General features: G+C 37.9%; 1 protein-coding gene across 1 annotated transcript; it reads right to left on the bottom strand.

Annotated features, from left to right (window-relative positions):
- Positions 1-3,853: 3,853 nt before the first annotated feature.
- Positions 3,854-14,002, bottom strand: LOC125228525 (synembryn-A). The gene is made up of 8 exons (XM_048133118.1): positions 13,629-14,002; positions 13,409-13,548; positions 12,639-13,092; positions 12,217-12,422; positions 9,632-9,770; positions 7,644-7,884; positions 7,231-7,448; positions 3,854-6,562 (listed from the first exon to the last, which is right to left on the bottom strand). Exons 1-8 carry the CDS (start codon positions 13,710-13,712, stop codon positions 6,410-6,412), a joined length of 1,635 nt encoding a protein of 544 aa, XP_047989075.1. The 5' UTR covers positions 13,713-14,002; the 3' UTR covers positions 3,854-6,409.
- Positions 14,003-15,167: the final 1,165 nt, after the last annotated feature.

The raw sequence follows: 15,167 nt of genomic DNA, 5'->3' as shown, positions 1-15,167 counted from the left end.
AATTTAAAGCACAAAGGGAACGCATAAATCCGAAACATTTTTAAAAGTTTTAAAATAAGTACATCGGACTATCCGCCAATTCAATAACCCCCCCCCTCCGGCTTACATCCGTCCGCCCGGCCCCTGTCCACCCGAGATAAACAAAGGAAAATCATTAACATACAAACATTCAATTAATAACAACTGGACAGTTAACCAGAGTCGATAGATCCTGTTTTGTTTTAGTTATATACCTACGTGGATAAATGATAATGTTTATGTAAACTAATTGAATAAACAAACGTTTGAACGTGCGATAGGGCCTGGCGCGTCCGCCCGCCCTGCCACGTAGCGGGTACTGACGCGCCGGAAAGCTGTGTTTTCGGAACCAAGTACCCAAGTACATTTGCGCACACAGGGGTATCACACGTACCTACTACAGCCTAGCAGGGATTCCCAAACTTTTTCAGTTCGCGGCATACTTGTAAGTTTAACACAGCGTTATACGGGCGATAAAATTATACCAGACATAGAATTCATTAGTGATATCATTACATGTTTTTTGAGTGAGTGTTAATTTACACCCCATAATTAAATCCTGTCAATTTTCTCTGAAGTAATGTACTGTATAAACATGGTTGCATATTAGCTTTGACACACTGTATGGACAGTGCTCAAATCAAATGCTGCTCAAATATAGTGAATAAGATTGCATCACGGCACCCTTCTTGCTGTCTACAGCAGCACAGTTTGGGAACCCATGGCTATCGCATTTGCATCAGTTATCTACGTAACTCGTCAGAAACATTTGAACATGAGGGGGGCGTGGTATTTTCTGGCAAAATTTTACATCATAGTTTAACATTTTTAAAATGTCCATTGTATTTCATTTAGGCTTCCGTATTCAACTGAGAAGGAAATGAAATGAAATGAATTTTTTTATTCGTAACATATAGTTATAAGTCAGGAAATGTGTTTAATTATTTTATATTTGTTGTGTTGAATTTGCTAATCTTGTACTTTTAAACGAGCAATTCTTGTATATTTATTTATTTATTTATTTATTTATTTATATATATATTTATTTACACTGACGATCTCGGAAACCGCTCTAACGATTTCGCAGAAATTTGTTAAGGTTTTTGGGGGTGAAAAATCGGTCTAACTTATCCTTAGGTCCCGGAAAACGCGAATTTTCGAGTTTTCATGCGTTTTTCTTCGCGCGCCATCTCGTGTGCAGTAGTTGTACTGTTAAGACAGAATTCTTTCGGTTGATGTTACTATTTATTGCAAATACTAGATGGCGACACAGGTCAAGGCTAAAACGAATAGAAAAATACACTATTTGAGTTTTTGTGGCGAAATGCGCGCCATCTCGTGTGGAGTAGTTGTGTTGTTAAGGCTGAGAATTCTTTCGCTCGATGTAGGTACTATTCATTTTTGAACGAAGGATACTCGAAGCTCGGTTGCCCAGCACATTAGCGGTAAATTGAAAAAATCTTGATAATTATAAAAAATATTTTCTTCGAGCCACGACTCTAGCCTATTTTTAAAAATTTGGGCGGATGCCGCATTTCTCACTGTGCCTGGCAATCGATTGTACACGGAAGGCCTTATGTAATATATTGATCTTTCCGTCTTCCGAAGGTAGTTTCGCCACACAAAAAAAATACGAATTTGGCGCCCCTTGGTTTTCACGAAGTTCTAATCTGCACGGGAAGCATGGTCGCGCGATAAATGATAAAACATTTGGCCGTCCCTATCGCACTTACTAATAGTGCGATAGGGACGGCCTGATATTTTATCGTCTATCGCGCGACCATGCTTCCCGTGCTAGTGTCCATGCCCCGGGCATCAGGCCTCCCCCGGCTTTGAGCGCATCGATACAACCGGAGCATATAATTAACTTTTTAACAAAAAATAAAACCGCCTTCAAAAAAAAAGCGTGTTACAAAACACGGAGAAACTAAAAAGCCAAAAATAATAAACCTTCGAATTCAGATTTCTTATCGGATTGCAATAATCTAAACATCCAAATTATAAACAAATCAATTATTTTTGTAGTCGGTACCAGACCTGTTCGTCGCCTTGCTATTTCCTGTTTGCCCTACCCAACCATACGCAGGCTGGTCCCGACTCCAAAAATAATTGATTTGTTTATAATTTGGATGTTTAGATTATTGCAATCCGATAAGAAATCTGAATTCGAAGGTTTATTATTTTTGGCTTTTAAGTTTCTCCGTGTTTTGTAACACGCTTTTTTTTGAAGGCGGTTTTATTTTTTGTTAAAAAGTTAATTTATTTGTTGATATTTAGTGGTTCCTAGTGATATTATATCTATCAGTCCGAATATATGTACAGTAGTGAAAGAATTGTCCTTTAACTCCTAACCATTGAGGAGTTGACCTTCCATCATCAGCTCAGCCACATAAAATTATTACCATCAGGCGCAAATACTGGTGCACCTTTGAAAAATACACAAAAAACATTACATGTGCCTATAACATTTGAAGAGTTCCCTCGATTTCTCCAAGATCCCATCATCAGACCACGACTTGGTGCCAATGGGACCATCTCGGGGTTATACCCGTTCGATCAAAAAAAAAATTTTGAAAATCGGTCTACGATTCTCGGAGATATCGAGTAACATACATACAAAAAAAAAAAACATTCAGTCGAATTGAGAACCTCCTCCTTTTTTGAAGTCGGTTAACAACTTATGGAGTGGCTCTTTTCATTAGTCAGAAAACTAGGGATATGTGTTGGCATGGATGTGTTGGTGTGTTTTAAAACACTATATTTTTTCTAGTTTTTTATTTCTTAAGACCATTGTCCATTACAGAATGTAAAATATAAATAATTTACACATAAATTGTAAATTTGTTATAAATCGGTGTATACATTTAGTCATAGTGATATCGTTCACTTAGGTACACGCAAATTTATGAGAACCACGATTACCCTTTTGTTAATTTGTTGTTTATATTTTATTCGTGTATATAGGGAGTACCCACATGAATTTTGCTTACATCTATAACTACTGAAATAGCTATACTATATGCAAATGGAATGATAATATGACACTCAATGTAAACTACATATACTATATTATTTATGTAGATGTATAAAAAAACAGCGTATGTACTTTAAAATATCCAAAATATTCAACGAAGACAATGATTTAGGGCTTGTGAAATAAAATTTGTAAATGTTACAAAACTTATACATAACTTCATTTATATTTTAAATATTTATGACTAGGCATTTAAAAGTATTACTTACACACTCTAATCATTAGGAAGTAAATTAGGAAGTTACCACACCACTCCACTAGATGTCGTACTTACGAAGTCATATGAGCTATTTTTGAAAGGAGTATGTTTTTAACTTTGGTTGAATTTTTACCATTACCAAGAATTATTTATATAGGATTTACAATCTTCATACTTACTAAGAATCGTGCCTCGATTTTTTAGCGTCACCTATCATGATATTAAAATAAAGAAATTGTCATTTGTTTAAAAAAAAACACGCAAAAATATTTGGGGAAAATATTATTTTGGCCACTTCCAGGCTGCGAAACAGCGCCATCTAGTATTAAGCCTAAAAGGCCCGTGCATTTCAGGGGTACGGTTTTTGTATGGGCTTTGTCAGTTCCGTATTAAATAGTTATTGCCATTACGAATGCCGCAGTGAAGCACGGGCACGGAAAGACAGCGAAGTTCGATGCGGGCCACACCTCGGACGACGGCGCTCAAATGTTATAAAAGAGGCGCGTTCATACGCACACAGTCTAAGCTCGTGTAGGTAAACGCGTACCATGCTTATACAAGCATGGTACGCGTTCACCTACACGAGCCTACACTCATACGAGTGAGATATGACAGGTCGACTGGTCGCGTTTTTGACAGGCGGTAACTGTGAGCGGGTGGGCGGCAGTTTCAGCGGGGAGGGACCGCACGGTCAGCCGGATCACGTCACAATGGGTTGATTTTGCCAAGTAGAATATGCATTCCTTACGATAGTTACGATACCGTGTCGTCAACTGTAAGCTAGAATAGTAGGTATGGTGTAATATCTACCAATTTACAATTAAGATCTAATCTATAGTCTGTTCTTTTAAGTACGTAGGAGAATTTAAACAATCAAAACTACTGAACTATATATTATGAATATGTATGTTATTTGTTTATATTTGATTAAACTCTCTTAATTTCCTTAAAGCAACAGACTATTACACTACACAATACTTTGGATTGTACAAAAATAGTGCATGATAAAGATACTTACGTGCAAGAAACTTTGCCACTTGCGAATAATTATTTCGAATATTTGGTTCCCTATACGTCTCAATTTACAAGACCTATAATTAATACAAACCTTATATGGCGTGTAAACATTTTCATTTGATAAGCTACGGAACAAGAACGTAGGGAGCAACCTATAATATTGGCACAAATTTGTAATGCTAATAGTTATTAATGTTAAAACATGAATTAGATACGTTATTAATTTATTTTAGAATCGTAAATGCACATTAATATTATGCTTCTTGAGAATTTTAATCTTATTTTTTCTACTCCCGAACTGTTATTTACAGGGTCGTGCATAGATCTTTAAAACCCTACATAAAAGTCTATTCCCCAAAGCCAGCCCCCGCTGACTTCCCGCGCACGCACGCAGTAACGAAAAAATTGAAAACGCATTGTTTGGCTCTGTAACCATGGCAACGCATTGTAAAGTAACTGCGCGGCGTGCGCGGGAAATCGGCGGGGGATGGCCTTGGGCAGCTGGCGCAAGCGCTGGCAGAGCAAAGCTCTGCGTCAAAATACAGGAAACAGTGTAAATTTCACGAAAGTTATTCTATAAAACTATTAAAAACAAAGTGCATAGTCGTAGAAAAATATTGTATGCAACGGTGTTTAACTGAGTAAAATAATACTCGTGAAGTCTTCGTTAACAATTCTCGGCTTTGCCTCAAATTGTTACCCACGCCACTCGCCTTTTTTGACCTCCTTTAAACGCCGGTTGCATAAAATACTACTTCCTAATATTTAATGATACTGAAGTAATTTTTCACTAAACAGTTAGGTAATATCCGAGGATAATATGGTTAGGTAAAACATGCAGTGTAGTAGGTAATCTTTTGGCAGTAAAACAGCGTCTAACTCATTTTACCACAAATGGCCGATACCTACGTGTTACTTTGGCATTAAGCAAATAACCATATTAACCTCGAAAACCTTGAAGTCTTCATAAAGACACGATTTTCTTATTATCTACTTTCTTATGTCTATTTTTACTATTCATAATGCAAAAAAAAACTATTTTTTACGTTATACGCGTGATGAAATGTATCAACCACCTAAACTGGTATTTTAGTTGGCATGGGCAACAACCATTTTGGAACTTGTGGTTTTACTAAGAGCCGGTTGCATCAAACCGCCCGTCACAGTTAAAGCGTATTAAATATTGGGGACACCTTACACAGATCAACTTAGCCCCAAACTAAGCAAAGCTTGTACTATGGGTGCTAAGCGACGATATACATACTTAAATAGATAAATACATAATTATATACATAGAAAACATCCATGACTCAGGAACAAATATCTGTGCTCATCACACAAATAAATGCCCTTACCGGGATTCGAACCCAGGACCGCGGCTTAGCAGGCAGGGTCACTACCGACTGAGCCAGTTGTATGTGAAGTTACGTCTGCTGCGTGCCGATGATGTGTCTGTCAAATTTGGTTGATGCAACTGGCCCTAAGCTAGTGTTTTGAGTAGCTGTAGGTAATTCAAGTAAAGGCCGTGAAACATAATGGAAATTTTTAGCGTACCAATGATGAGATAGTCGAGTGTAACGATCCATTTGGTCGGAATTCCGCGGCACCAGCACAGCGCACTAGTCTTTGACTGATATTAATTTAAATGAATAAATAACCAAAGTTGGACGTCCAAGTTGGTATTCCCGATGAACTACAGTATGGGGTTCTTCAAAAAAGGAGTGTAGACGTTCCTAATGGGTCGGCAACGCGCATGTGACACCCCTTGCGTTGCAGGCGTCCATAGGTTGCGGTGACCGCTTTCTATCAGGCGGGCCGTATACCAGTTTGCCACCAACGTGGTATTAAAAAAAAAGGTGCATTCTGCAGCAGAGTTGTTAAAGTATCCTAGTCACGGCACCAAAATGTAACAGATACCCATGCTTACTAGTACATATTTAGCAAAACGAGACTTAATGGCGTATAATTTATTCTTAAATTTACTTCCGTCGGTTCAAGGACGACGTTGTCCCGTTTGTCTCGGAGTGTTTTCTGATTAAGCCCTATTTTGCTAAATAATAATGAGTGATAATCATGAAGGTTTAGATCCCTTACTTAATTTCTTAATACACACAGGTGTCTGAATCCGGACTGCAGTCGATCTAGGACTGCGGACGGTTGGGCGGGTCCCGCAGTTCCAGCACGTGTTGGACCGGCTCGGGGCGGCCGTCGGCGCCGACTCGCGCCGGCACCACGACGCCCTCTGACACCATCTTGTCGAACAAGTTCACCAGCTTCATCGCTTCGTACTCTTTCTGCAAGAACAGATTAGGTTATGGATACTGTAACTAAAAACGCTTGGAATGCTATTCAAATGGCCTGTGGAATTGTTAAAAATCTAAGTTTTATGACATTATGAAACACACACATTATGATGTATTATGTTCACAGCCTGCTGTCAAAATCGCAACTGATATAGCTTGATCTGATTTAATAACGTTAGTTTTAGTATTTTTCTCAGTTATTTACGTCTTATATTACTGAGGCTCGTTAATGTCAGCCTGCGGTTAGAGCAACCGCACTTATCCAGATTGAATTGCGCTCGTATTTATAGCTTTATGCGTTTATCTTTACAACATTTAATGAGAATTTAGAATGATAATTATATCAGACACCGAACACGATATAGATTTTTGTTATACGTTGTACAGGTAGATCACTTACTTACACCGAGACTAATTCCGTTGAGATATTACCTACGTAGAGTGATGTCACATTATCACGTGTATTATACCTCATACCTATTCATCGGTCAACCCCTCGGCGATGACCGTCGCGGCAGCGCGATAATAGAGTATGCAATCTCGCGCTAAGTTTGGCAAATCCATATCTCGCGCAAAAAATACGATAGTTCTCGGCCTGTCGGTATTTGGGGCTCTCGCAGAGTATGTAGAGAATAGTTATACATATACGGTTACACTACCTGCTCATCGGTCATCCCCTCGAACGGGTTAGGTCGCGGCGGTCTCGTGCAGCCGACCACGGGGTCGATGGCGGGCGCGGCGGCGCGGTACTCCTCGGTATCGCTGTCGTCGCTGGAGGACGAGTAGCGGCCCGAGGCGCCGCGAGCTCCAAGAAGCCCCTTTTGCGCCAGGTGCCCCGCGGCGTTGCCGAAACCGGTGTACTTCACCATGCGGCCCACTGTACGGAAAACGACAAGTCAATTTAGATGTTGATCTCGCTATTCGGGAAATATAGCAATGGATTCTTGACCCTACAGTGACAGTAATAGTCAAGTAGAACGTGAATACAGACACATGCTTCGCCTTATGGATATGTAGTTCCCTGCCCCTCTCGGGAGGGCGGGACATTTCGCAGTTCGCAAGTAACCCTTACCTTTCTCCTTGCACATGATGAAGATGAACTCAGCCACCAAGTCTCTTATAGTGCCGACGGGTGTCGTAAGCAGCCTGCACAGTTGGTTACGAAGTTCGCTGCCCCTCTCGGGAGGCCGGGACACGTCCCGCAGCGGGGGCAGCACTCGCGCCCGGAGCCACTTGCGCGCCGCGCGCGTCCTCACCGCTTTGTTCATCACGGTTAGTATTGGGGATAGATTCTCGCATTGGCTCTTTGTGTTCTGAAATGAGTTCAGGATTTAACATATTTAAAACCTGACTACCCTGGTCACCAATTAATTTCTTAAGAAATCTGGTGTTTTATGTCTATTCCAGATGGCAGCACAACAAATAAGTCCGCATTGAATAGGCCGGCGATCCGCACTCGGTCCGCCATTTAGCGACCCCTGACTTAACGGTTGAAGTAGAAATAGAGTTGGTTGCACCACCCCGTCTGTCACCGAATTTAGCTTTTGCAATTTTTTTTGTATTAGAATTTCCATAGACTTCTGCTGAGTAACGTTGATGTTCATGTGTCTGTTAACTGCTCGGAGGAAATATAGACTGGAGTAGCCTTTCAGTTACTTACCCCTCTGCCAAAAAACTTGAACAAATGTTCATAAAGTCACGTAAATACAATTTCACAATCGATTCATGCTCATTCACAGAATCGCCACGACACATATCACTGGTAATTAAAAATGCCCGCGTGTGCTGTGAACACTTGTAATAAGCGCTCAAATACCTCAAGTTTGCAAAAAGATGGCATAATATTCCATTTGTAAGTAATTTTAATATTGTTGTATTACTGTTTTTATTATCTAAATGATAATATTTTTGTCATACGTCATCGAATATCGATTTATGTGATCGAATGCAATCGATTTGAAATTTGTTGGTGGGTAGAAATTACGTCACGAACACTCCCCACGAGACTTCGATTTTTTGCTGTTTAAGAAGTTACCTAATGTGGTTTAAAATAGGGTCGATATTTATATATCAATTTATTCATAAAAAGACGCACTCCCCACGAGACTTCATTTATATATTTTGTAAGAATTAACCTCATTGCAATTAGAATAGAGCATATAATAATATTGACAAGGATAATTGAAAATTAGAAAAATCATTTGACCGAGACTTGTCTTAGAGATGTGGGCATGGTCGATAAAATATCAAATATCGATAAAAAAGTATGATTTGCAAACCTTGATCACACAATTCATTTGAAATATATTTGCAATTTTCCGAAAGAGAATGATTTGAGTTTTATTACATGTACTTAATAAACTTTTCACTTTGAACCAGTATTGATAACAGTTAATGAAGACTAAACCATTTCTAGTTTATTTATTTAACCAAGTTTGTTTATAATGATTTAGTACCACCAACCGCAGTAAACGTTGTTGATTAGTTAGTCTGGAAAAATAAATTAATGTTTTGTCAAAATGTCAAATATTTCTTTACCTACTAATCGTATTATCCATCGCTAGTCCACCCGCGTGATACCTACTACCCAGGGTTGTCATTAGTGAATCTTAATATGATTATAATAGTGCCAAACATTAAACAGATCTAGAAAAAACAACGACATCATTAAAATTATAATTTGCTTGATTAATTATTATCGACTTCTGTTATCGATGCCTGCCTCATCCCTATAGTTTGAGACACACACGTGCGCATTTAGTGTCCGTACACACTGTGTTTCTACGAAGTATTTCCATGTGTGATATGTCTGTGTGCATCATAATGAGCATGTGTTATTTTTTTATCATAATGTGCGTGTGTATTGACAATAATATTTTTTGCATTTGTGAGTACTCCTTTACATGTGTTATTTCCTCACCTCCCGCGAATCTTGGCAGAATTATTTGTACGTAGACGCAACATGAAGGCTACTCCAGTCTATATTTCCTCCGAGGTTAACTGTGGTTGATGCAACTGGCCCTAAGTACCCCAAATAACCCAAAATCAGCATGAACTTACCGTGGTGTTGGACAGCCTGTACTGTAAGAGCTGCACAAGGGCCTGCAAGGCGTCCATGTTTTTGCCCTCAAATGTGCATTCTGCAGTCTCCCCCGCGTTCAGTTCTGGGGTCAGATATGCGTAATATGGAGGTGGCACGCTGAAAAAGTTTTAGATATTAAAAATAATTTTGCAGGGAATCTTAAATAAACAGTTTTTTTTTTCCCTATCATGATTCATGGCTTTTACTCCTTGCTATTTTGAGCCAGGTGGATTCTGCCAATGTCGTGGTGACTTTTGACTTTATTTTTTTTAACGAAAGTGTTTGCAAATGTTTATTTGCAAACTGTTTAGTTATTGTAGCTTGTATTATTGCATTTGTTTTTACAATTACAAAAAAAAAGAGAATGTAAAAATTACAAAAAAAAAACAGTGTTTATTTCTAAAAAACATACATGCATGTATATAACTTAACTGCTAATTTTAAATTAAAAAGATTTAAAAGCCTAGTCCTATAATTTATTTATGTTAAACAAACACTATACCCACTGTTTATTTATAAGGTCCTTTAAACTTAAAATGATGATTCATTCCATGACATAACTTTCATAATAAACTGACCTGACCTGACTTGGTCATGAATCACTTGATTCAGGTAGTGAGTAGTGAGCCAAAGACTTCTTCTTGTATTTAGGCAATTTGTTCACTATAAGTTATTATTATATTTCATTTCATTTCATTTATTAACCATAATGTAATATGATCATTACATGGTAAGTCAGCATTTTACAATATTTTATAACATTTTACTATGTAAGTAAGTAAGCTTAGTATTAATCATAATCTTATACTTTTAAACGAGCAATTCTTGTATATTTATTTATTTATTTATTTATTTATTTATATATATATTTATTTACACTGACGATCTCGGAAACCGCTCTAACGATTTCGCAGAAATTTGTTATGTGGGGGTTTTTGGGGGTGAAAAATCGGTCTAACTTATCCTTAGGTCCCGGAAAACGCGAATTTTCGAGTTTTCATGCGTTTTTCTTCGCGCGCCATCTCGTGTGCAGTAGTTGTACTGTTAAGACAGAATTCTTTCGGTCGATGTAAGTACTATTTATTGCAAACACTAGATGGCGACACAGGTCAAGGCTAAAACGAATAGAAAATACACTATTTGAGTTTTTGTGGCGAAATGCGCGCCATCTCGTGTGCAGTAGTTGTGTTGTTAAGGCTGAGAATTCTTTCGCTCGATGTAGGTACTATTAATTTTTGAACTAGATGGCGACACATGTCAAGGATACGAAACAGAACCGAGCGAAGCTCGGTTGCCCAGATATTAAATAATAATCTATTTACAAATTTCGTCAATTACATTATTATTCAATGATAAGTATTCATTTATCGAATAGAAGGCATGGTTTTGGAAAAAAATTTTTACTGTGTTTTTAAATAAATTAAAAGGTAAATCTGTGACATTTGTGGGCAATTTATTAAAAAGCTTTATTTTTATGAAAATTCCCTGTTTTTGGCATTTTTTCAATTTAAGAAAGGGAAGTATTAGCTTGCTATTGTTCCTCGTATTATAATTGTGACAATCCGAACGCTTAAGTAAGGTATTTGATTTGTTATGAATTTCTAACACAGAGTTGTATATGTACAGTGATACGACCGTCATTATTTTAAGCTTCAAAAAGTAAGACCTCGCCGACATGCGCCAATTTACCCCACATATTATTCTGATTGAGCGTTTTTGTAGGATCAGTACCCGATTTATATCTACAGCATTTCCCCATATTGTAATTGCATAAGCAAGTAGACTTTGTACATGAGCATAGTAAACAGTTTTTAAGGTTCTTAAGTTAACTAGGGGCTTTAGTTTCAACAATGCGTAATTGGCTGATGCTAGTTTATTACAGACTTTATCAATATGTATGCTATGTGTTAGTTTGCTGTCAATTTCATATCCTAAGAAACATGTATTGTGAGTATACTCAAAAGTGGTTGTTATATTCGTATTTCTTGAAATCGTTTTGTAGTTTACAAATGTGCTTTTATTTTCATTTAGTACAATGCCATTACATTCAAACCATTTGTGTAAAATGTCGGTAATGCATCGTAGGTGTCTTTCCATTGATGATTGGTCTTTGTGTCTGACCCCAATATGCGTATCATCTGCAAAGAGAGTGATCTGCGCCCAATCCGGCATATTCGAAGGCAAGTCGTTGACATAAATCAAGAATAGTACTGGGCCAAAATGGAACCTTGGGGTACGCCAATTTCATTCAGTTCGGGGGATGACATATTTTTTCGAACTTCAACCACTTGCGTTCGATTTCGCATGTAACTGGTCATCATTTTTAATGCTATGTCGTCAAAACCATAGTGGTGCAGTTTACAAAGAAGAATATCATGCCGTATACAGTCAAATGCCTTAGATAGGTCGCAAAACATGCTAGCGCATTTCTGCGACCCATCCATAGACTCTAGTGCAAAATCCACGACTCTTCTTATAACCATGGCTGTCGACCTGCCTTTTCTGAAGTACTTAACCAAATAAACTGAATCATAGCTTGTCATTTTATACTAAATCAATTTACCTTGTCAACAAATTAGCAACATTGCTTCTCAACTCCATCAGTTTCTCTTCGTTAGTAGTCTGAGTGTACAGCAGGGAGGTCAGAACGGGCATCAGCTTTAGGTACATGGCCTCATCCGCCTCCGAGTCACCATCCTCTCCGCCCGGCCGAATGATTAGGTTGAACATTGACTTGAGGATCTCACAGGCTATGGCTTGCTGGTTGTCCTGTTTCAAATAGTAGTTATGTTAGTGATCAATGGCTAATTTCTGTTTCAAATTTTAATCTGACATTGACAAATTCCCCATTGTACAAAACCCAATGATTTTGTGATCCAATGAGTTTCGTAACAGTTATAACTATACTCTTGTCCTATCAAACATCAGGTTTTTAGAAAGAGTTAAAAGAAAGAAAAAAGAGTTGATGCTGAATCAAGAACTCACACTAAAGAAAAGGTGTTGATCCTGATCCATAGCCTCCGTAGCAGGAGAGGCTTCCTTGAGCAGCTCATTGAGACAGCACACCAAATAATCCAGCCCATGCAGCTCATCTCTTATCTTAGTCTTTATATCCGACCTCAGTGCAGTCAAGATAAACAGCAACTTAATGTCAAACAGCATTATTTCATCTTTAAAGGGAATGTCTTTATAAATCCTGAGTCTAGCCACTAAACTTTGTGCTATGCTAGTATGTGCACAGAGCGCACGAGCGACCTCACTGTTATAAGCAATGTTGCACAGACACTTCAAAGACTCAATGGCAATATCCTTCTGTGGCAACTCCAAAGGCGCCATGTTTTCTTCGTTGATACCGATGAAATTGTACAGACCTCCATGCTCTATTAAGGTTGTTATCCATTTTTCACAAATCAAATTTTCAATTTCTGATTTGTCTCTGCTACAAAGTTATGAAGAACTGTTAAATATTCATAGTAAATAAACAAGAATAAAATAAGAATGCACATTAGTGTTATTGTAAGATTTTTAGTCATTTAAGTAAAAAGAACAGGAAAAATACATTAGCAACTTAAGAGGTTTTAATATTTTCTTTATTCACTATGATAGAGTTACCCAATTAATAAAAGTAGTAAGATTATGAACATTATTTAATTGTAAAGGGCTTGAAATGATTGTATCAATATTATAATATATTTCTGTTCTTTTACTTCATGAGAAAAATAAAATAACAAGTAGAAGTAGATGTTTGTTCAAACCTCAGCACTCTAATGGCAGCTAAACAGAGAGTATGAATCGGTGCAGATGCCTTATTTTGAAGATGTTGGAACAATGCAGCCCACAATATCACTCGTTTGTTATTTTCAGCTAGATTTGGAAATAGAAATGTACTCTCGTTCTGAAAACATAATTTCATTTTAGTAACTGAAGCACTAATAAATAATATAATGGATAAGAACAGTAATAAAAAATATTTACGTTTTTGATGAATTTCTGTAAGACTCGTGCTACCTCTTGCAAATTATCACCGCTGCTAATTAGTTCAATCTCATCATCTTCCATGTTATTGTTTGTTTATATCACTTTGGCTCAATACCAATCAGAATTACGGCAGGTATCCGTATAGGTAGTTCGTATTCCAAAGTCACTGTAACGCTCTTGTTCGCAGCTAATTATTCATTATATGTATATATTATGGCACACCTAATAAATTTCCTAGAACTTACACATACAAATTAAATACAAGGCCCGTCGTCAATATAGCTAGATGGCCTAGATTATCTTGCTTTAGCTAGGCTGGAGGAGGTCAGGAGCTCAGTAGGTGGGGGGTTGGGTTTTGTTTTTGACAATTCTGCTGTCACTCTGTCAGCTGTCAACATTAGGGAAGTGGTAAAATGGTAAAATATCGATGTTGTAGCAAATTGCAAATGATGATAAATTATTCAAAAAAATTGGTTGTCTGTAAAGTCGGTTTACGGACGGTAGTTAAACCGTAGTTTAACGTGATAACGTCAAACATTACAGTAGTATAGACAGGGGCGGTCAGAGTATAGCAAAAGGGGCCCGATTCTGGGACTTTTTTCACGTTTATTTATTTATTTATTAAAAATACACAAAAGTTAACAGTATTTCACCAAAGCACTTATGTGGTAATATAATTATGTACATGTTAAATTGACATAAATAAAAGCAAACACACTTAAAAGTTAAACTATGGTTATTACATTAATCACCTAAGGAGTGTAGAGTCTATGAACCTTAAGAGTTTTCTGTAAAACACACCAACACTATCAGCAAATATGTCAATATCGTCTGTCTCCAACATGATGCGGTTAAGAGCAGCTCGGGCTCGAGCGGTGCGCCGGCCGCCGCGAACAGGCGCCGCCGCCGCCGCGCCGGCACCGCGCCCGGCATGCCAACCACCACATTCGCTCTTGGCACTTGCAGCCCCATTCTCTCAAGCACGGATGCGTCATCTACTCTATGGTGAAACAGTTGGCGGTAATGCATAATATGCAGCAGTTTCCGTCTGGTTTCTAGAGTTTGAAGACCAACCATTCCTGTTACGAATAGAGATGGATACATATATGGGTAATATCCGTACAGTCGTTTGTAAATGTGCCTACAGAACTTCCTCTGCACTCTTTCTAGCATAGTGTTTTGTTCTTATTAGAAAGAATGCATTAAAATAAGCATCTTTTATAAATTAAAGTTTTTTTTTAAACCTACTAATTTAGGAGTTAGAGTGGTGCAAAGTTGCAAAATTTTCCCGTAGCATTACTAAGGCGCCAGAGACAGAAAGCGATATCGACGGAGCCCCGCTTATTACAGAAACTGCACAGAATAGGAGCCTTCGGCCGTTTGAAGATACCTAACGAACCTAACCTATACCTATATAAAAGTCGTCATTTTGTATCCTAGACCGTTTGCGAGACACGCGTTAATTTTATTAAAGTGCTAGTGCCATTTACTAATCTTAGAACCCTAATATCTCAGTAAATATTAATGGAGAAGAAA

This window comes from Leguminivora glycinivorella, chromosome 8, assembly GCF_023078275.1.
Source record: "Leguminivora glycinivorella isolate SPB_JAAS2020 chromosome 8, LegGlyc_1.1, whole genome shotgun sequence".
NCBI lineage: Eukaryota > Metazoa > Arthropoda > Insecta > Lepidoptera > Tortricidae > Leguminivora > Leguminivora glycinivorella.
This window is presented reverse-complemented; position numbering and strand designations above follow the sequence as displayed.